The following is a 24,459-nucleotide window of genomic DNA, read 5'->3' on the forward strand; positions in this document are numbered from 1 at the left end:
TACAGAATAATGAACAGATATTAAGAGCTGCAAAGGAAAAAGGTCAAATAACATATAAAGGGAAACCTATCAGAATTACACCTGATTTCTCAATGGAAACCATGAAAGCCAGAAGAGCTTGGATAGATGTGCTACAGACACTAAGGGAACATGGATGCAAGCCTAGACTACTATACCCAGCAAAGCTTGCATTCACCATTGATGGAGAAAACAAGATATTCCAGGACAAAATCAGATTTAAACAATACGCAGCCACAAATCCAGCCTTGCAGAAAGTAATAGAAGGAAAATCACAAACCAAGGAGTCCAACAACACCTACAATAACTCAGGCATCTAGCGACCCTTCACCAGCACAACTAGAAGAAGGGAAACACACAAACTCTACTACTAAAAATGACTGAAGTTAACAACCACTGGTCATTAATATCACTTAATATCAATGGACTCAATTCACCTATAAAAAGGCACAGGCTAAGAAGGCTCCCACAGAGCCTGTCCATGCAGAAGAATCAGAGCCCAGCGCCAATGTCCTTTGCTTCTCAGTCAGCCCCCACTGTTGGCCACATTCAGAGAGACGGGTTTGGTCGCATGACCCATCAGTCCCATTCCAAGGGTGATCTCCCTTTAGTTCTGTCCCACCGTCTCCATGAGTGAACGCACCCCTCACGTTCCTGACTTTCTCCCTCATGTTCTCGCTCCTTCTGCTCCTCATCAGGACCTTGGACTTAGCATAGAGTGGGGAACCCTGATGGCTCCTTGGCCTTGAGAGGGAGGGAGGGGAGGTATGGGTGGAGGGAAGGGAAGGGAAGGGGGAGAAGGAGGGGAGGGAAGGGGGAGGAGGAGCAGAGGGAGGGGGGAGGAGGAGGGAAGGAGATGGAAATTTTTAAATATAAAAAACAATAAACCATGAGAAAAAAAAAGGCACAGCCTAAGAGATTGGATACGAAAACAGAATCCAACATTTTGCTGTTTACAAGAAACACACCTCAACCACAAAGACAGACACCTACTCAGAGTAAAGGGTTGGGAAAAGGTTTATCAAGCAAATGGCCCTAAGAAACAAGCGGGTGTGGCCATACTAATTTCCAACAAAGTTGACTTCAAACTAAAATCAATCAGAAGAGATGGAAAGGGACACTTTATACTCATAACAGGAAAAATCCATCAGAATGAAGTCTCAATCCTGAATATCTATGCCCCTAATATAAAAGCTCCCACTTATGTAAAAGAAACACTTCTAGAACTCAAGGCAGCCATCAAACCACACACACTAATAGTTGGAGACTTCAACACTCCTCTCTCACCAATGGACAGGTCAATCAGACAGAAACCTAACAGAGAATTGAAAGACTTAATGGAGGTAATGAACCAAATGGACTTAACAGACATCTATAGAACATTCCACCCAAATAGGAAAGAATATACCTTCTTCTCTGCGGCTCATGGAACCTTTTCGAAAATTGACCATATACTTGGTAACAAAGCAAACTTCCACAGTTACAAAAAAATATTAGTAACCACCTGTGTCTTATCGGATCACCATGGATTAAAATTAGAATTCAACAACAATGCTACCCCCAGAAAGCCCACAAACTCATGGAAACTGAACAGTCAACTACTGACCCATACCTGGGTCAAGGAAGAAATAAAGAAATTAAAGTCTTTCTTGAATTTAATGAAAACAAAGACACAACATACTCAAAGCTATGGGACACAATGAAAGCAGTGCTAAGAGGAAAGTTCATAGCACTAAGTGCCCACTTAAAGAAAATGGAGAAAGCACTCATTGGTGACTTAACAGCACACCTGAAAGCTCTGGAAAAAAAAAGAAGCAGACTCACCTAGGAGAAGTAGAAGACTGGAAATAATCAAACTGAGGGCAGAAATCAACAAAATAGAAACACAGAAAACAATCCAAAGAATCAATGAAACAAGAAGCTGGTTCTTGGAGAAAATCAACAAGATTGACAAACCCTTAGCCAAACTAATCAAACGGCAGAGGGAGAACACGCAAATTAATAAGATCAGAAATGAAAAGGGGGACATAACCACAGACACAGAGGAAATTCAGAGAATCATTAGATCTTACTACAACAGCCTGTATGCCACAAAATTGGAAAATGTAAAAGAAATGGACAGTTTTTTAGATAAATACCATATACTAAAGTTAAACCAGGACCAGGTAAATGCTCTAAATCGTCCTGTTAGTCGCGAAGAATTAGAAACTGTTATCAGAAACCTCCCTACCAAAAAGAGCCCAGGACCAGATGGTTTCAATGCAGAATTCTACCAGAACTTCCAAGAAGACCTAATACCTATACTCCTTAAGGTATTTCATAATATAGAAACACAAGAGTCACTGCCAAATTCCTTCTATGAAGCTACAGTTACCCTGATACCTAAACCACACAAAGACTCAACCAAGAAAGAGAATTACAGGCCAATCTCACTCATGAACATTGACGCAAAAATTCTCAATAAAATACTGGCAAACCGAATCCAAGAACACATTAGAAAAATTATCCACTACGATCAAGTAGACTTCATCCCAGAGATGCAGGGCTGGTTCAACATACGAAAATCTATCAATGTAATCCATCATATAAATAAACTGAAGGAAAAAAACCATATGGTCGTCTCATTAGATGCTGAAAAAGCATTTGACAAAATTCAGCACCCTTTTATGATAAAAGTTTTGGAGAGATTAGGGATACAAGGGTCATTCCTAAATATAATAAAAGCTATTTACAGCAAGCCGACAGCTAACATCAAATTAAACGGAGAGAAACTCAAGGCTATCCCACTAAATTCAGGAAATCGACAAGGCTGTCCACTCTCCTTATCTCTTCAATATAGTGCTTTAAGTTCTAGCAATAGCAATAAGACAACATAAGGGAATCAAGGGGATTCAATTTGGAAAGGAAGAAGTTAAACTTTCATTATTTGCAGATGATATGATAGTATACATAAGCGACCCCAAAAACTCCACCAAAGAACTCCTACAGCTGATAAACTCCTTCAGTAACGTGGCAGGTTACAAGATCAACTCCAAAAAATCAGTCGCCCTCCTATACACAAAGGATAAGGAAGCAGAGAGGGAAATCAGAGAAGTATCACCTTTCACAATAGCCACAAATAGCATAAGATATCTGGGAGTATCTCTAACCAAGGAAGTGAAGGATTTATTTGACAAGAACTTTAAGTCTTTGAAGAAAGAAATTGAAGAGGATACCAGAAAATGGAAGGATCTCCCCTGCTCGTGGATTGGGAGGATCAACATAGTAAAAATGGCAATTCTACCAAAAGCAATCTATAGATTCAATGCAATCCCAATCAAGGTCCCATTAAAATTCTTCACAGAGATTGAGAGGACAATAATCAACTTTATATGGAAAAACAAGAAACCCAGGATAGCCAAAAAAATCTTATACAATAAAGGTACTTCTGGAGGCATTACCATCCCTGACTTCAAACTCTATTACAAAGCTACAGTATTCAAAACAGCTTGGTATTGGCATAAAAACAGAGAAGTTGACCAATGGAATCGTATAGAAGACCCGGATCTTAAACCACAAACCTACGAACACCTGATTTTTGATAAAGGAGCCAAAAGTACACAATGGAAGAAAGAGGGCATCTTCAACAAATGGTGCTGGCATAACTGGATGTCAACCTGTAGAAGAATGAAAGTAGATCCATATCTATCACCATGCACAAAACTCAAGTCCAAATGGATTAAAGACCTCAATATTAATCTGAACACACTGAGCTTGATAGAGGAGAAAGTGGGAAGTACTCTACAACAAATGGGCACAGGGAACCGTTTCCTGCGCATAACCCCAGCTGCACAGACATTAAGGGCAACATTGAATAAATGGGACCTCCTGAAGTTGAGCAGCTTCTGTAAAGCAAAGGACATTGTCACTAAGACACAAAGGCAGCCTACTGACTGGGAAAAGATCTTCACCAACCCTGCAACTGACAAAGGTCTGATCTCTAAAATATATAAGGAACTCAAGAGACTAGACGGTAAAGTGCCAATTAACCCAATTAAAAAATGGGGCGCTGAACTGAACAGAGAATTCTCAACAGAAGAAGTTCGAATGGCCAAAAGACACTTAAGGTCATGCTCAACCTCCCTAGCTATCAGGGAAATGCAAATCAAAACAACTTTGAGATATCATCTTACACCTGTCAGATTGGCTAAAATCCAAAACACCAATAATAACCTTTGCTGGAGAGGTTGTGGGGTAAGGGGTACACTCATCCATTGCTGGTGGGAATGCACACTTGTGCAACCACTTTGGAAAGCAGTGTGGCGGTTTCTCAGGAAATTCGGGATCAACCTACCCCAGGACCCAGCAATTCCACTATTGGGAATCTACCCAAGAGATGCCCAATCATACAACAAAAGCATATGCTCATCTATGTTCATAGCAGCATTATTTGTAATAGCCAGATCCTGGAAACAACCTAGATGCCCTTCAGTGGAAGAATGGATGAAGAAACTGTGGAATATATACATGCTAGAATACTACTCAGCGGTAAAAACAATGACATCTTGAATTTTGCAGGCAAATGGATGGAAATAGAAAACACTATTCTGAGTGAGGTAACCCAGACCCAAAAAGATGAACATGGGATGTACTCACTCATAATCGGTTTCTAGCCATAATTAAAGGACATCGAGCCTATAAATTTGGGATCCTTGAGAAGATAATAAGAAGGTGAACTCCCAAAAAAAGATATAGTAATCCTCCTGGATATTGGAAGTAGACACGATCGCCAGGCAAAATTGGGAACTTGAGGGTTGGGCGAGACTGGGCCAAGGGAAGATGGGGAGAGAAAAGTGTGAAGGGGAGAATGGGGGGAGCTCGGAGGAATGGGGTGCTTGGGATATAGGAAGGGTGGATATGGGAGCAGGGAAGCATATATCTTAATTTAAGGAGCTACCTGAGGGTTGTCAAGAGACTTGACCCTAGAGGGGTTCCCAGGTTTCCAGGGAGACGCCCCCAGTTAGTTCCTTGGGCAGCTGAGGAGAGGGAGCCTGAAAAGGCCAGTTCCTATAGCCATACTGAAGAATTTCTTTCATATCACCATAGAACCTCCACCTGACGATAGATGAAGAAAATGACAGAGCCCCACATTGGAGCACCGGACTGAGCTCCCAAGGTCCTGATGAGGAGCAGAAGGAGAGAGAACATGAGAAAGAAAGTCAGGACTGTGAGGGAACCTCCAGCTGGTGACAGATGGGGAAGGTGACTGAGCCCCACATTGGAGCACTGGACTGAGCTCCCAAGGTCCTGATGAGGAGCAGAAGGAGCGAGAACATGAGGGAGAAAGTCAGGAACGTGAGGGGTGCGTTCACTCATGGAGACGGTGGGACAGAACTAAAGGGAGATCACCAACTCCAGTTGGAATGGGACTGATGGATCATGTGACCAAACCCGTCTCTCTGAATGTGGCCAACAGTGGGGGCTGACTGAGAAGCAAAGGACATTGGCGCTGGGCTCTGATTCTTTTGCATGGACGGGCTCTGTGGGAGCCTTCTCAGCTTGGTCGATCACCTTCCTGGACCTGGGGGGAGTTGGGAGGACCTTGGACTTAGCATAGAGTGGGGAGCCCTGATGGCTCCTTGGCCTTGAGAGGGAGGGAGGGGAGGTATGGGTGGAGGGAAGGGGAGGGAAGGGGGAGAAGGAGGGGAGGGAAGGGGGAGGAGGAGCGGAGGGAGGGGGGAGGAGGAGGGAAGATGGAAATTTTTAAATATAAAAAAAAATAAACCATGAGAAAAAAAAAAAAGATAAAAAAAAATTACTTCACTCAACTGCCGACTGAGATGAACCTAGCAGACAGGTTATACCATGAAAGACTTAAATAACAGTGCCCCCATTCAGCAGGAAGCAGTTTGGAGAGAAGAAACTGCGCCCATATTCCCAAATATTGTTTATAAATGTTCTTTTACATTTAAAGGGGGATATGATATAAATACGAATAATTTACATTGGTATGGATTTTAAGGTCAATTTTGTTATATATATATATATGTATTTCTAATATTGATTAGGGTATTGTGATTGTGTAGTTCATTTAAGAATATAATGTATAATTAGGAAATATAGGTTGTTAATGACTAATCATTGATAATAGTCAAGCTTGTAGTCATGTTAGATTTTCTAGATGTGCATAGATATATTTCAGATAGGCATTCTTCATATCTTTCAAAGACTGCAGAATATGGCATTTTATGATTTAATAACAGGATTCTTCATGACAATGAGACACGTCTGCTCCTGGCAGCACCAAGCTACTTCAAGAGGAAGATGGGCATCGAAGAGGCTCCTTATGGAGTTGGTTAGCCATTTGGGCAAGAAACTGCTCTTGCCTGGACTGTTGCAGAAACTGGACACAAAGAACCCACAGAGAGAGGACTGCTGAACTTGCCTAAAGGTGAGATGGTCTTTCGGGGTCCCTGATTCGTGAAAGAGTCTGCGAGACATTCTGCAGGACACAGCAGAAAGTGACTGAACTGTCTTTGGAATTTCCTGCTTCATGGAAATGTCTGCTGGATACTATGGGCCTGAAGGCCAAAGATGGATGCCCAACGGTACAGAGGAACTTTGGGTGACTATCCAGGCAGCAAGTTGTCTCTGTCATTTCTAGAGTTTGAAAGTTGCATATTCCTTGTTTACTTAGGTAGTATTATATCCTTCTGGAGTCTTTGATGGAGTTGAAGAATAAATAGATAGTTATAACTTTCCTTAGTTATGATAAAAGATAAAATATATCTAAATATTGTAACTGTAATTCTTGCTTGATAACTGTTTTTTATATGTAATTTTGCTATGTTAAAGCCTTTCTTTTTTGTTTAAACAGAAAAAGGGGAAATGATGGAGGACTTTCATTGGTTAATTAATAAAGAAACTGCTTGGCCCAATAGGTCAGAACATAGGTGGGTGGAGTAGACAGAACAGGATGCTGGGAGAGAGAAGGCAATTGCCATAGGCAGTCGCCATGCCTCTCCTCTCCGAGATGGACGCAGGTTAAGATCTCTCCTGGTAAGCCACCCCTTGTGGTGCTACACACATTACTAAATATGGGTTAAAGCAAGATGTGAGAATTAGATAATAAGAGGCTGAAACAAATGGGCCAGGCAGTGTTTAAATGAATACAGTTTCCATGTAATTATTTTGGGTAAAGCTAGCCGGGTGGCGGGACACAACCCGCCACTCCATCTACAGAACCCAACTGCTGGGCAGCATCTCAAAGGCTTTCAAGAGCAGCACCCAACTGCTAGACAGCATCTCAAAGGCTCTCAAGAGCAGCACCCAACTGCTGGACAGCATCTCAAAGGCTCTCAAGAGCAGAACACAGGCAGACGACGCTACTGAAGCAAGAACTCAGAGAAAAAAGCAAAGCACTAAAGGCTGTTTCTGCCTTGAGGTAAATAAGAATACACATACACACACACACACACACACACACACACACACACACGTGTATGTATGCACGTCACAGTGACCAAAAATAGTTAAAAACACAAAACTAAGTGAAAGAAAAGGTAATAGAACATACCAATCTGTATTATCCAGAAGCCCATATAAATGCTAAGATTGGGTGTGAACTGTACATGCTGACTATGTCAGAGGCTAAAGTGAAGGGTGAAGTGTTCCCATAACTCAGTCACACCCTTCGTGAGAGCACAGGTCATCAGAACAGGAGCAGGAAACAACTTCTTGGCTAGCTGGATCCAAGGCAAAGCTCTCAGAGGAGACTGTCACAAACAGGGCACAGCGCTAATAACTAAAGCAGCTGGAGCAACTGAGCCCATATTCTCACCAGCGCACCTGCCAAGGGAAGTTAAGAACACTTCTAGCAGGCATGCGCCAGCACATCTTCAGTCTACACTCACTCCGGAGTGAGTGGACCTGTGACTCCAAGACAGTCTGACTGCACAGAGAGTTTCAGGCCAGCCAGGGCAACATAGCTATTTTGAGACCCCATCTCAAAAAAAAGTAAAAAAAAAGATATTTTGCTTTTTATTTCATATATTCCTACTCTTTAAAATTCTGTTTTAATGTTTACTATTAAAAACGCCAGTCTTTGTATATGTGTGTGCTATATTTACATCCATCTGTTCTTGTGGGTGTGTTCACGTATGATCATGAGTGCTCATGTTCAAGTGTTCACATGCATGTGGAGGCCAGAGATCACGAACAGGTGCCTCCATCAATCACTCCCCACCTTTGTTTTTGAGATAGAGCCTCTCAGAGAGGCTGGAGCTCATCTATTCGCTGGGCTGTGGGCTGCAGGGACCTGCCCACCCCTGCACTCCCACAAGAGCACACCACCATCCAAGCTTTGATATGGGCGCCTGAGATCCCAGCTCAGGTCTTCATGCTTTGCAGCAGGTACTTTGCCAGCTGAACCATCTCCTAGCTCCCCTTCAGATATGTTGGTTCACTTTAGAGATGGGAATCTCACTGTGCAGCCCTGGCTGACCAGGAACTCCATCTGCAGACCAGGCTGCCCTCAGAGTCAAAAGAGATCCATTTGCCTCAGCCTCACAAGTGCTGAGATTAAAGGTGAGCACTGCCACTAAAGAAATATTTTAATTTTATTCTTAATTAAATAGGTAAAGGACCATTCTTTAACCTTCCAAAGAATGGGTTATTTAGGTTCTATATTTAATCAAAAAAATAATACTTTATAATATACAATACATTCATCCTGCCAAAACTTAAATTAAGAAGTCATATTAAGTTTTTTATTACTTTGACCAAAATACTGTATTCCTTAAACTTCTGGGAAGATGATGTTTTAATGCATTAATTATCCACGCATCATACATAAGATATTTAAGGGCACTTGCTTACCTGGCCCACTGGGTGGTTGGTCCTTGCCATACATATCAAGTTCTTGTGCTTCAAGTTGTCTGTATTTGTTAATATATTCCATTTCTGAGCTCCTCTGGTTGAGAGACCTGCAAAGGACAGTTTTAAAAAAAGTCACCATTGGAGTATGCCAGAGGGAGTTATTGAATTGTTTTATGTAAATCATGAGAAAGTGCAAATAGTCAATAAACAATTTTAAATGCTCAAATTCTGCTATCAAATAAAGGCATGAAAATCATAAATGTGGTGCTGGAGAGATGGCACAGCAGTTAAGAGACCTGGCTGTTCTCCCAGAGGACCTGGGTTCAGTTCCCAGCCCCCACACGGTAGCTCTCAAGTATCTGTGTAACTCCAGTTCCATGGGATCTGATGGCCTCTTATGGCTTCCACAGACACAAGGCAGGAAAAGTGGTGCACAGAAATACATATAAGCAAAACGTCCATATACATACAAATTAAAATTAAAAAGTAATAAGATAGATATTTTTCAATATTTTCAACTAAGCTGACAAAAATATAAATCATCTCAGAATACTGAGGAGGAGATGTGTGATCTGACTGTCCATAATGACAATCTGCAGACATACCAAGACCGAAAGCACGTTTCTCCTATAGTCTCACCATCTTCCCCAGGGCCATGCAACTCTGCACATGTAAACAAAGTCACATGTGCAAGCATGCATGGATAAACATTGATGGAGCACTGCTACACTGTCTTAGACAGTGGAGACAGCACAAGCCAAGCTAAGTCCTTGCCCTTGTGAAAACGCCATTCCAGTAAACAAAACATATGCCCCGCTGAGGGACACAGAGCAAAGAATTCCAGGGAATTCTGTGGTTTCAGAATTCAAGAAGCTAAGGGAGGATGACTGCTACAAGTTCAAGCCAGCTTGGGCCACACAGTGAGCTCCATTCCAATGAACACAATAAGACACTGTCTCAAAAGAAATAAAAATCCCAGGGCTGAAGAGATGGTTCTCACAGGCAATGGACCAGGTGCAGCTGCCAGCATCCCCTCTGGGCAGCACACAACCGCCTGTGACTCCAACTCGGGTGCATCTGAGCCTCCGTCCTCCTCAGGCACGGGCACTCAGGTGCACACACCCACACACGTGTATAATTAAAAGCATAATAAAAGTACTTTTTAAATCCAAAAGTAAAATAATTCCTTGATAAAAGGGTAACTTTTCATAAAATTCATACTTAATACCCGTAAAATATCTCTAGCTGGGTAAATTCAAGGTCGGCCTAGTCTACACAGGCCAACCAGGGCTACATAGTGGAAGCCTGTCTCAGAAAAGAAAAATCAGAGTAGGGGTATGGAGTAGTGGCAAGGAATTATTTCCCCTGAAAGAGGAGTCACTGGGAGGTTTTGGCAGAGGAACTGGCATGCATTTTCTGGAGAGCCCAGGAAAAGAGCGGGAGCTTGTGCACAGCTGGGGCTCCAGGTGGCTGTGACCAGGACCATTCCTGAAAAACATTTTCAATGAGAGCACTGACCAGGTCTGTGACTGGCAATGCCCCAGTGCTCAGGTCCTTGGCAGTGAGGTGGTCAGATAACACAAATGATAGCACAGCCTAGGAACAAGTTTCATAGGGGGCTTCAGAACTTTTGTGGTGAACAACTTCTGGGACCATCTCAATAAAAAGGAGGAAGTGTGTCAGGGAAAGCTGGTGACCTCTCTCACAAAGCACCTGGAGAAGGCTCAACAGCTGAGTGGAGGCAAGGACTTCGACAGGAAGGGGCAAGCTGGACAAGTATTCCCAGTCCACAGGTGCTCCCAGGACCAGCATCTGTTGGCTCATGTGAAAACGTTCACCTTGTGGAAGCCAATGGACACTGTGAGGGCCACTGCACCTCAGCACTGCCCGTGGGATGGACCATGGCAAGCATCTCTGCTGCTGACTGAGCCTTTTAACTTCTCCAGAGGAGTTTGTGGGCAAGGCCGTGGGCTTCAGTGCCGAGGCCCTCACTGTACAACAATATGCTGATATTTAGTCCAGGACCCTGGGGAAGGACTACCAAGATGCATACATCACCCAAGAAGCTTATTATGAGAGCCTGGGATTCCCTGGAACAGGGGAATTGGCCAGCATGTGCTGGTTCTAGCAAACGGAGCCATATTCATGCTCACCCGACACCTGAACCCCAAAGTCAACTTCTTCAGTTTATCTCTGAGACTTCACAGGCAGCAGAAAGCCTCAGCTGTTCAGACAGCATGGCCCTCTTTACAGAGCTGCTATGTCGGGGGACAATCATCTCTACAGTCAGGGCTCTCTGCACCCTCTCTTCAGGGGAACACCACACTGAGGATCCGAGGCAGCAGTTTGATTCTCTCAGAACCTTCCGATTAGCAGTTAATAGTGGGAGAGATGTCTGGTGAACTGAAAGTCCCAGAATACACTGCCTTATCCAGCTCTTTCTCTCCAATATCTAAGTTTCTCTGGTATGAGAACTTAGAGCACATCCTTTAACATAAATGGTAGGTCACCCTTCTGAGCGAGCAATCCTCTGGATCTGAAATTACCCCTAGCAGCTGTTTTCATGTCAAAACCCTGAGCAAAGTAAAAATAACCTAAGTGACTATCAAAAGATGAGTCAACAGTGTCTTATAAATAGTCTATTTAGCCCTAAAACGGAATGAAGTATTGATGTATACTACACCATGATGAAGTTTGAAAACATTATCCTAGTTTAAATAAGCCAAGCACCACAGGATAATTCTTGGACGATTCCAATTTTGTGAATTATCTAGACAGGCAATTTCACTGAAACGGAAAGGATAGATTTTCTTCACGAATGGGGCAAGAAGAAAATGAGTCATTGTTTAATGGTTAAGAATTTCTATTAAAGATGATTTTTTTAAAGGCTTAAGCAACAGAGTCCATGGTGACAAAATATTGTAAATGTAACTCATACCAATTAACTGTATGGTTAAAATGGCAATTTTTGAGTTGTATATACTTATGCCACAATAAAAATTTTCCAAGCCATTATAATGTAAGATGACAAAAAGGGAGAACTTATCTCCAGCTGTTTTCAGAAGACAGTTTTGGAGCAAATAGACAGTGTAAAGACATCCCACTCTTCCAAGTGTGGGCAGAATGGCACCGTCCCACTGAAAGCCTACCCAGTAAGAGTGACTAGGGAGACAAGGGGTCTCTCTCACTTGCTGACCTGGAATATCATTTTCCTGACCTCAGATATTTGAGGCACTTGGTTCTATATTTGGGTCCCAGTAGTCACCCCATCAGCTCCCACCCTAGGTTCTCAAGCCTTTGCACTGTGAATTACATTACACCTGGTTCCCTAATGTGACGCGTATGTCGTGGGACTCCGTGGCCCACGGGAAATTCAGCTTCCTAGTCATCCTCCCCCTGCTCGCTTCTCTGGAAAACACTAGCACACTCTAGTGAGCTGTGAGCTGTGCTGGTCTACTTCTGCTTGATACAAAGCTATCCGCATTCTTCCGTTCCTGATGCTCACTCACAAATAACAGAGGTCCAGTTCCACATGCGGCATCTTCTGGACATCCAGGAGGGAGCAGTCCCCACTGCAGACTGTCCTCAAAGGTAGGGAAAGAGAATTAAATGAGTGAAATGGGTGAGAGGATGATTAAGAGCACTTGCCACTCACTAGAGAGGACCTGGGTTCAGTTCCCAGCCCCCATATGATGGTTCACAACTGACTAACTCCAGTTTCAGGAGATCTAGCCTCACGGCACCAAGCATAGTGTACATACCATGCAGACACTCAAATGCACACATGTAAAATTGTTTAACCTTTTTTTTAATGAGTGAAATAAGGTGCATTAGATAAGAGCATGGGGAAACAATGTCAAAGAATATGGGGCAATGACAGTTACATTGTTAGCCAAGGTCATTGATGACATTTGGGGAAAGGTCTGAAGAAGATAGAATATCCATGTTAGACATTTAGGAGGAAGGCAGTCCAAAAATGGTTCTGAGGTCCCAGAATGTACCTGGGGCTTCGGGCAGGAGGAGATGGGGTTGAGGTGAGACAGGAAAAAACTGCTGACCTGAGTAAGATGGGTTTTGGTCAGAAAAAGAAAAATGTTTAACACCAGACACCGTTTGAACAGTGACAAGGGAAAGGGAGTAAGCCCAGCAGGAGCCTGGAGACCACGTTACCAGATCAGCATCCCCAAGGCAGGAGCAGCTGAGCCACGGGCATGAGCAGCACAGGGCCAGAGCGGCTGAGCCACGGGCATGAGCAGCATGAGCCCAGAGCGGCTGAGCCACGGGCATGAGCAGCACAGTAAGCAGCAGTGAGCACTGTGGACACACTGAGCAGCATGCACTGTGGGCAGATGAGGGAAGCACCCTGGGGTGCAGCCAGAGCACACAGGTAAGGATCTGAGGACTCTGAGACACACAGGAGGAGGCAGGCTGGTGAGAATGCCAAGACACAAGGCACACCAAGCCAAGATTTTCCTTTTATTTCTTCTACCATCTCCAACCACATCTCATCCCAGTGCTAGGGCTAGGCATGGGAACCAGCTCTGCCTTAAGAGCAGCCAGGGAGCCACAAATCAACCACTTTCTCTTTCATCATTCACACCCTGACACACAAGCGACACTGTGGCTGGGAGAGGTTGGCATCTGTGGGGTGGTGGACTCCCGAGGTACTCGGCACGGACTGCCCATCAAGCCTGACCATAACTACTGAGTGAACCAACAGAGACTGTCCAGGCAGGTGTCTCGCTCTCTTGGATTCGCAGAATCTGAACAACTGAGGTTTGGAAAGACCTAGTGAGAGTTGTTGCAGGCTTGTGCATGTGATGCCCTCTGGCAATGCTTGCAATGCTTCTCAATAGTTACCCTGTTGAGGCGCTTCATCCTCCCTGCACAACAGCCTGATTCTGTTCTGTTGAGTTTAACAGTGACTCCATCTTGGTACTGACAACTTTTCTGATTTTTCTTCCCTAATTGCTCTGGGTAGGACTTTTAATACCATAGAATACAAGTGGGAAAATGGGGTCCTTACTTTGCCCAGGTCAGTAGAGGACTTTTATAGAGGCATTTATCAGAGCAACACTTTACCCCTGCTTGTAATTTGTCAATTATTTTTAATATTTAAACATGTTTATAGAACTGCGATTTTTAACTTTAATAAAATGAACCATTAACCCTGATTTTTAACTTCACAGCAAAAGAATTAAAACAAAATATTAACTTTCCCATAAGGAAAAAATTTGTAATTGCAACCTAATGCTGTTACCCACACCCAGCGGCCTCAAGAGTAATGTGACAAAGGCATCCTGTCCCTTAGCCAGCCTTTCGAGGTCCCCTGATTCTCTTTCTAGACTTCTCTTTTTGTGTACTTTGTCATGCAACTAGAGTTGTACAGATGTACATACTGGGAACAACACGGCACCATTTCAAGTCATTGAAGACTTTGAACTATTTAATCAGATCTAGCCTAGAAAAACCAAGATAAGTAGGGCTGGAGAGGTGGCTCAGCAGTTAACAGCACTGGCTGTTCTTCCAGAGGATCAGGGTTTGATTCCCAGCACCCACATGGTGGCTAAAACCATTTGTGACTCCAGTTCCAGAAGATCTGATGCCCTCTTCTGGCCTTTGCAGGCACTGCACATATCTGCACAAACATAAAAGCAGGCAAATGTCCATCCACGTAAAATAAAAATTAAAAAAACAAGCAAATAAGACAATCATCAAACAGAAAATGACTCAACTGTTGCATGTCTTCCATATAAAATAGCTTAATAATGTTCTCATGCATAAGTGAAACATTTATGAACTTACAACATAGTTGATAAACTCTCACGCTAATCTGTTTTTACCCTGATTAACAGAAAAAATAATTTTTAAAAGGGAATTACCTTATCTTGCCTACAAATATGTTCTCTAACTGCATGGGAGTAGGAGAGATATTATAGAGAATGGTACTTGGTCTCTGTTTCAATCTTAACAACTTCATCAGAAAGGAGGAAAATTAAACTTAGTACAATATAAGTGGCACAAACTAAATACTAGAAAATATGTTTTGAACAAGTAAGTTCAAAGGAATAAGTACTTGGTGTGACCTGAGGAGGTAATTAAAGTTCTGTGAAGATCAGACATGAGTAATGTCTGGATAGATGCCCAGTAAGCCAGGCAGAGAAGAAAGATGGCTAACAAAGAGTTCTCCAAGGTTATTTTAGTCTCTGTTCAAAGAGCAAGTGTTGCGGCTTATGCCAGTAATCTGTTTAAGAGGCTGAAGCAGCAGTACAGTGGAATCTGAGGTCAGCTTCAAAGAGAACCTGGTTCAGGAATCAATAAATAAATCCCTGTTCAAAGGAATTATCCCCCCAGGATGGAGAGATGGCTCAGTGGGTAAGAGCACTGGCTGCTCTTCCAGAGGACCCAGGTTCGATTTCCAGCACCCACATGGCCACTCACAAGTGTCTGTAATTCTAGTTCCAAGGTATCTGACACCCTCACATAGGCAGGATAGACACGAATGCAAATAAATCTTAAAAAATAAATAATTTTTAAAACTATCCCAAGCAGAAAGTCCTTCCTTGGCCCCATCATTTAACTGAGGGGATCACTGCAAAAACGTTAAACAACACAGACAACCCATACTACCTTACCCACACACGTGTCTCTCCCTTAGAAGGGCCACCTGATGAAAGCAGGAACTAGACCCATGTAGTGAACTAGGTCCTAACCCTCCAGACCATAAGAGGCACCAATATCTGTTGCACAACTGAACCCCAGCAAATACAGGGAACAGAATTTCATAAGAAAGCATTTAAAAATTGGAAATAAAAGGGAAAATTAGAATAAGTTCAAAGAAGGGTAAAACCAAGGAAAAAATGTTAAAGAAAAAAAAGTGAGTTGAACAGAATTGGATAGCAGCTACAAATAACAAAGAAAGCTTTGAGAAGTTGACGTATCTAAATCTGGGGGGCAGTGTGGTGATTCATGTCTTTAATCCCAGCACTCAGGAGGCAGAGGCAGGTAGATCTCTACGAATTTGACATCAGTCTAATCTACATAGTGAGTTCACGGCAGTCAGGACTACATAGTGAGACTGTCTCAAAACCAGCAAACACACACAAAAATGAGAGGCAGGAAAGGAGAATGCAGCGATGCACAGGTGTGGTCAGCACTGGAGTGGTCAGCGGGGAAGCTGGGTAGGGGCAGTGTAGGACAGGTGTGGTCAGCACTGGAGTGGTCAGTGGGGAAGCTGGGTAGCGGGCAGTGTAGGACAGGTGTGGTCAGCACTGGAGTGGTCAGCGGGGAAGCTGGGTAGGGGCAGTGATGCACAGGTGTGGTCAGCACTGGAGTGGTCAGCGGGGAAGCTGGGTAGCAGGCAGTGTAGGACAGGTGTGGTCAGCACTGGAGTGGTCAGCAGGGAAGCTGGGTAGGGGCAGTGATGCACAGGTGTGGTCAGCACTGGAGTGGTCAGCGGGGAAGCTGGGTAGCAGGCAGTGTAGGACAGGTGTGGTCAGCACTGGAGTGGTCAGTGGGGAAGCTGGGTAGGGGCAGGGATGGAATACTCAAAAGGACCTGAGGAGAAATCAGGTTTGTTCTCCTTCACCAGTATCTGTTACATTTTTGTTAGCACTTCAGAGGAGGGAAATTTTTTAATTTTGATTTTACTGGGCTATACATTTTTCTTCATTCCCCTCCCTTCCAGAGGAAGGAAATTTTTAAAGAATAATGAAGTTTCAAAGTTGCATGATTTGGTACAGTTTTGGCTTTTAATTTGGAAGGACATTTTGTCACCGCCCACTTCCCTCCTTTCCCTCTCCTGCTGTCACAGGCAATGTGATGTGAAAGCTTCTCATTGAGGACAATGAACCCTGACACCTGGCCTTTCCAGACATAACAGGAACTGTAGCATGACCACACATGTCACCCTTGATCACATGTCACAGAGATCTGATTTGAACAACGCCTATTATTCTTGGTTCACTGGGAAGAAAAGCAACAGAAGAAATAAAAATTATAAGAAGAAAGCTACAATGTCATCACTTGACAGAAAGCAAAGAAGGTTAGACCTTTATACTCTAGTCACTGTTTCACTGGGCAAGCACCTAAACCAAAAATGCACAACAAAGCCCAAAGCACACCAGTGTTCGCATAAGCAGTGGTTATCAATGTTTTGGTTATCAAAGCTCTGAAACTTGACCTCTACATACAGCCATGTGTGACCTTCAACTCCTGATACTCCTTCCTCCATATCCCAAGCGTAAGATTCCTGGCATGTAATACTACCACCTGACTTTACATGGTGCTAGAGACGGACCTCAGGGGTCACATGTGCCAGGGAAGCACTTTCCCCAATAAGCCACACCACACCATGTATAATTCTACCGAAGTTTGTAGATGTTCATGCCTCACCACCGTGAACACAGGGATTATATCTACCCATGTGCTCTAGTGTCCTCTAGCATTTCAACTTCAATACACAGACTTGCTATTTTACACATGATACATGATGTCGCATTTGCTCGTGCCTTACACACTGATGTCCTCACGCTCTGCCCACTTTACTCAGTCACAATAAGCTTTCACGGAGCACTGTCGTGCATATATAGTCAAGTCTGATCTATTTTTCATGCTTTCATTAGAAGGGACAGTGACCTGGCTTCCAAATGGCCTGAAAGTTAAGCTGAAGAATAAAAGCAGTGTGGTTATTTTTAGAGCTCTACAGGCATAAAAATACAGCATGGAGCTGTGACCCACGGCTATGCACAGCAAAGCAGCACATCATGCGACAATCTTCGCCTCTCTGGGAGAGCATCTGTAGTGCCTCACACGCCTGCTCTTCACTCCATTTCTAGAGACACTGCAGCATGCATCTGGGACCAGCATCCATAGCTGCCGGCACCTTTTGCAAACAAAATAAGCTACGCTCAAAAGGTAGACAATTATATAATTTGTGAAGATGAAAGGTGTAAATATATTTCTCTTAGCTTAGAGACAAGGTGTATTCGTGAGCACTCTCTCGAAATGAAAACAGAACTTCATTCCTAACACAGAAAGTTGTTTGTTTCAAACACAGCTCCAGTGGGTAAATGAGGAGACACGTTCTTTACCGGAGGACTCCTCCAAGAGAATGGTACCCGCCTGAGTGAAACACAGCTTCATCTCCAGCTCCAGCAAAGTCTCTGGCAACATTCCCACAACAGATCACTCAGCAGGTAAGCCTTTACACTTTGTGTATGGAGAGCACGTCAAAGTCTACATTTTCAAGACTTTGATATTTTAAAGCCTCCCAAGAACTTCTAATAACAAGAGTTATTTTCAAAAATTGTTGTTTGTATTATTATCTTTGGTTTTATTTAATTTCTGCTTAGTTATATCTAAGTATTTTCAAAGCTTGGGTTTAGCACTGACCTAGTTAGAAATTGAAAGACTTTAATCCATGTTCTAATCTTATTTTGACCTACATGTCTAACCAGTGAAAGACTCATGAATTTTTATGGCAATATTAAATTTTTTAAAAATCACTCATGGAAAAATCATAAAAATTTTGTGCAAGTAAACATTTAATATCTCCACAGCCTAAAAATGCCACTTTTCAGCTGGATGAAGTGGCCGAGAAATAATTCCTACAAGCAGACACACTATGCTGGTTCAGATACGGTGACAAAGACCCTGCTTCGGGAATTAAAATGGCATCTAAAAGAGCGTGAGAGATTAATACAAGAGATCGAAAATGAACAAAAAGTGAAAAAAAACAGGTGTGGATTACAACTGGCTGAGAAACTACCAGAATCCTCAGGCAACCATCCCAGCTACCGAACAAAGACAGCTTGAAGTTCTTTGTTCCCAAGTGCACCCTTGTCAAACCGGAACTATTCTCAGCAGGTAATGTGCTGCATTCTTGTCGTGTGTGTGTGTGTGTGTGTGTGTGTGTGTGTGTGTGTGTGTGTGTGAACTGTTCCACCTTAAGACTAGAAACTGCCCCATTCCGTCAGTGCTTTAATCACACACACTAGATACCTGTCTGCAAAACCCTATAGACCTCTGGATAGCTTACTGGTAGAAATTTATTACAATTACAATCAAAATTTCTTCACTGGAAGCTTTAACTACAAAGCTTTCCTGGTTATTCAAAAGGTAAGTACCTAGTACACAATATATTATGTAAGCTGCATTGGGAGGCGGATGGAGTACAAGAGAAATTTCTAAACAGTCATCCCTGCATCCCCCTTAGATTTCGAGAACTTCTGGCAGAAAATGATGTACTTCCCTGGGAAATAGTCTACATCTTCAAGCAAGTTCTGAAAGACTTCCTCAGCAGTCCTGACAGAGGTGGTCGGCACGCTGGCCTGTGGGACTCTGCCGCCAGCTGTTCCCCAGCCCCTGTGCTCTCAGGCGAAAGCTCCCAGAGGTCCCACAAAGACGAAATACCCACGATTTCAAGTTATGTAGACAGAAACGCCAACAGCAGGCTTCCATCATGTTCACACACAGTGTGGAACCGGCCGCACTACTACCCATCAAGTTAAAGAGCGCCGTGGGCACCTTAACATCGCAGCTCAGAGCACTAGCCAGAACAAACAGTGTTGTGGCCCCAAGTTTCTTTGTTACAAGGTCAGAAGTTAAAATTCATGTCACCAACCTGTTTTAGCAGCATTGTTTTTAACCACTCTAAATATTCAATATTTTCATTGATTAGTATGCTTTTAACTAAAACGTTGTCTAAATGTTTGAAGTATTTTCTTACACCTCAAATGTCATAGAACTAAGCAAATTTAATATGGTTTGACATATTTTTTGTGAAACTTAACCTTGACTTTTATTCTGAGAGCCCATGTGTAGAATAAATGATTAATATGAACTTCTTACACTGCAATACTGAAATGAAGTCAGATTCATTACATGATGTCACCCTCCATGGGAACAAGAGGAAGGGGCCATGAGCATGGAAGCACAATATTCAATCTAAAAGCACAGCTTTCCCTGTTTCTGAGAGGAGTTCACTATAATCACTGGTAGGAGCTTGAGACAGCAAAATCACGTCATTTGAGCTAGGCATGGAGGTCAGCCATGACACAGGCAAGATGCTGCATGACAAAAGGGGACAAAGAGGCCCAGAGAACCAAGAAAGGTATACTTAGATTCTGACTAGCATCCAAAAGCAAGGAGAAAGAAAATATCACTCCCTTTCTGAGTTCTGACTCAGATCCAGCAGAACCTCACAGCAGCTCATGGGGACTGCTATCTGATTTTTAATCATGATTAACAGAGCCAGGTTTTTATACTTCAAGCTATTTACTTAAATCTGGTGATGGAATTAAGGTTAAATCTGTGCACATGTGTGTGTATGCATCTGTGTATTAAGTATTTAGGATGCCTGGGGTGCTTCATGTACATTTTATTGAAAATTATATGGGCACAATAGCTAAAATTTTTAGCTAAGGAATAGATAAAATGAATTCATCTGCAGAAAACCAGTTGTACAGTATTCACACAACAGACTAGTAAGTTGTCATACTAGCCTGATCAATCTGTTTAGCAATGCCTAAGAAATTCTACATTCTGGGCACTGCACAATTTCTCATTTAATCCAAACCTTGCACATCTGAGATGTTATTCTCACTTGACAAAGGAACAGCTCAGACAAGTTCAGTGCCAAGTTCAATGTAACTAGCAGAGCTGGAATCACACTCAGCCTGTCCCACCCCAGCCCCAAGCTGCTTTCTGCAGTCCAGACACAAATAACAGCCGCCTGTGGACACCTCCTCTTGGATGCTCAAGAAAGGAAGCATCAAGTCCACATGCTCAAAACCAAAGTCTCAGCAGGTTTGTTTGTTTCCTAAAGGATGGAGTGATGCTCTGAAGGCCACAATTAAGAATTCAAATTGAGGCAGAGGCAGGTGGATCTCTGTGAGTTTAGGCCAGCCTCTCTACTACAGAGCAAGTTCCAGGACAGGCTCCAAAGCTACAAAGAAACCCTGTCTCAAAAACAAAACAAAAAACAAAAGAATTCAAATTGTATCCAAAAGCAATATTCCCACAAAAAGTCACTCCCATACTCAGCCTTAGGTGCAAGTGTTGGTGCAAGCCTGTTCCTTCTGTAAATGGTAACTGAGCATTGGCCTCATGCCAGACATTCTCTTGGTGCTGTAGCAGAAAACCATGAAAAGCCAGCACAAAGATGGGAGGTGCTTACAGTGACACAGCAAGAGACATGCTTTCTTCCAGGCTGGTCATGTGTGAACAGTGAGTCACTCTCTTACTCTGGAAATATATATGGTGCAGTTGCCATCAATAAATATCCTCAAAACCATCCTTCAGGGAAATCAGACATCTTGCGAGTCAGAAAGCCGTGAGGTACAAAGCAAACTCTACTCCCCATTCTGGCACCCATTCCCCCCTACCAAGAGAGTCATCACTCATCACTGTCAGAGGGACAAATAGCTATCTATTTCTATTAGCACATCGAAGTGCAGGCTAGCCTCCAGGCTCACTGAGTGCCAGTGGCTCTTCTCACTCAACCCCTACCCTAAACCTCTCCAGATCCTGGGCTTCCCCTGTCCCAGCTTCTCCCTATGTAACCCTGCCGATTCAGCCACATGCTTCTCTTGGCGCTCTCTCTCCCCCCCCCCCCTTTCTCTCATGGCCTGGTCCAATCTGCTGGCCATGTGTAGTCTACTACTTTCTCTTCCTGCCTCTTCCAGGGCTCTTCCAGATGCCTCTGGCTATACTTTCCCTCATCTCTACAATATAAACCTTCTTCCTCAAACATACCTGGGAGTGGCCATGTCCCCTCTTTATACAGAGGAGCAGCTCTCCTGTCCAGAATAAAGAGCAGGCGTAGAATACCCACTTGACAACTGGATCTAGACATTGCATTCAAATACCCGAGTGTCTACTGTATATCAGCGGCTGCAGTAACTAGCAGGAATTCTGTGACAATTTCCACAATCAGTAAGGTATTCTGTGTGAAGCAACACAACTCCAAAAATGTGCAAAGAGATGCATAAGCAGGGTGTTGAGTGAGCCCCTTCTGTTCAGGCGTCCCCACTCCATGGCCTCCCTTGATCCTTCCACCCCCTCTGACTCCCACCCCAATCTCTCACTCCATGGCTTCCCTTGATCCTTCCCCGCCCCCCCCCCTACAAAAAAATCTCTCCTTACTCAATCCAATAATGTCAAAGTGTTGGTGTAAGGATTAACTAACGTAGCTGCAGTCAGTCTGAGTGCTTACTACACACTAGGATGCTACACTGGATGTACAGATGTGTTCAGAGTCCAGGAAGGCACCGCAGAGAAATGCCATCTCCATTAGCACTATTCAGAAAAGCATCACCAGTAACTCACCAAGCCGGCAAGTTAAAGTGGTCTGGAAAGCGGACAAAGAAATGAAATGCACGCCAACCTAGTTTTTTAATGGCACACTCACCTTCTGTCATTTCGCTGCTCTGCAGATGCACCTTTGATTAACAAGTCTCAGTCCATAAAGACTTGGAGAGTTTAAAAATTGCTCCTTAGAAATTAAAATGACAAATGAATCTATACTTTTAGTTTCTGACAAGGTCAATAAATTCTAGTTCCAATATCAAAATAAATGAATGAAAACATTATATTCCTCCAGGGAAGCCTAAGGCAGTTGCAGAGCCTGAAGTGGGGCTCTGACACAAAATCATGACCACAATAATTCCAGGAAATAAAGTCTGAAAAATCAAACAAATTAGCCACTCTATGTCCCCGGGGTTCCTCTAAAAAACAAACTTACCAAAGATCTAAAGGTTGTACTTGACTCTACAATGGACGGAAGCAGTGCTAATAAGAATCACTTTTAAAAACTAAAACACTGCCAGCAAGACGGCTCAGCAAGTAAGGACGCTGCCACACAAGCCTGATGACTTGAGTTCAGTCCTTAGAACCCAGCACTCCTGTGTTGAGGTGGGCAGCAGACAGGGAGAAAACACAGTCAAGAGAAACCCCGACCCAACAAGGGAACAGACAAGAAGCGCTCCTGAAAGCTGCCCTCCGACCTCCACAAGCAGACCCTAACTTGTGTATATGCTTATACACACACCCTGTATCTTCCCTGTATTTTTCCAGTTTTAGTATACATGCTGCCCAAGCAAGCACACATATCAATACAGCCCAGAAGCACAGAATAACAAATTAATTTTTAAAAATTAAAGAGACATTAGAGTTGGTGGTGCATACCTGTAATCCCAATGCCTTGGAGATTAAGGCAGGAGGACCACTTATGCTCAGTTTCAAGATTAAATTGGGCAAAATAGTAAAACACTGTCTTGAAATATCTTCTCATTAACAAACAGTTCTCAACAACTGCCAAGAGTGCTGGGTTTCGGGTGAGAGTAACAGAGGTACCATGCTAGGGTACTACCATGCTGGCTTCTACTTGCTACCTCCAGTCTCTCCTAAACAGAGGTGTCCTTCTGCCTGACTCCCACCACATCCACCCGTCACTCGAGGCAGACACTTAACCCAAACCAAGGGTAGTGATGAGAGGTGAAAGGTTAGTGAAACCGAACAAGAACTGGAGAGATGGCCTTGTGGGTAAAAGCACTTGCTGCTCTTCCAAAGAACCAGAGTTCAGTTCCCAGCACCCACATTAAGTAGTTTAGAACTGCCTGCCACTCCCGATTCCAGGGATCTGACACCCTCTTCTGGCCTCTACAGGCACCTGGACTCATATTCCATACATCCACTATGACACAAAATTTAAAATAATAAAGTAAAATTGAACAAGGAGTTAGCATCAAACTCTTTGCTAGTTACCTACTGAAATGTACAAATGCACTGAAAATTTATGTCTCTATAGAAACCGGCACAAATGCACAAACAGCTTCATTCGTAACTTCCAGAACTGGGAAACAACCAAGACGTGTGTCCATAGATAAATATGTCCATAGATAAATAATGCAATTACTAAGTGAAAGCAGCCAGTCTCAGAGGGCTGAGATTGTGTGTTTCAACGACACAGCATTCTGCAGAAGAAAAACATGGAAACAAACAAACAAACAAAAAATCCTTAGTTGTCAAAGGTTAAGGAGCAGTAAAACCGGGTGGACCACGTTGATTTTTACTCCTAATGATATCGGGATGTGCAACATCATGAATCCAAAGCCACGCTGTGTTTGCAACACCACAAAAAAAAAAAAAAAAAAAAAAAAAAAAAAAACTCAAGCGTCACTTGAGGAGTCTGGAAAATTATCCTTCGCCACACCAGTGTGTGTGCATTAACAAACAACAGTGGGAAGCACAGAAGGGAAGCGGTCATTTGGGTAACTCTGCACAAGGTTTCTAGAAACGGGCAACCAACTTCAAAACCAGTGTCTGGAGACTCTAGAGAGAGGAACCAGAAATTAAAAGTATAGAATGGTTTTGCAGAAGACCTGAGTTTCATTCCCAGCACCCAGGCAGGTCAGGGGGCTCACAATGGCCTCACGCCTTTAATCCCAGGAGGCAGAGGCAGGTGGATCTCTGTGAGTTCGAGACCAGCCTTGCCTAAAGAATGAGCTCCAGGACAGGCTCCAAAGCTATAGAGAAACCCTGTCTCGAAAAACCAAACAAACAAATATAAGATAACCCTTCAGG

General features: G+C 43.3%; 2 protein-coding genes across 2 annotated transcripts in view; one reads left to right on the forward strand and one right to left on the reverse strand.

Annotated features, from left to right (window-relative positions):
- The window catches only part of Tdrd9 (tudor domain containing 9), a 119,686-nt gene that overhangs the window by 94,495 nt on the left and 732 nt on the right, over positions 1-24,459 (reverse strand). Inside the window, exon 2 of the mRNA XM_038337787.1 lies at positions 8,875-8,981. Coding sequence (XP_038193715.1) covers positions 8,875-8,981 — 107 coding nt within the window. The remainder of the gene's footprint in view (positions 1-8,874; positions 8,982-24,459) is intronic.
- On the forward strand, positions 18,442-19,385 carry Rd3l (RD3 like). The gene is given in 3 exon segments (XM_038337788.1): positions 18,442-18,603; positions 18,605-18,741; positions 19,091-19,385. Coding segments are annotated over 3 exon segments (594 nt in total).

Source organism: Arvicola amphibius, chromosome 7 (genome assembly GCF_903992535.2).
Source record: "Arvicola amphibius chromosome 7, mArvAmp1.2, whole genome shotgun sequence".
NCBI lineage: Eukaryota > Metazoa > Chordata > Mammalia > Rodentia > Cricetidae > Arvicola > Arvicola amphibius.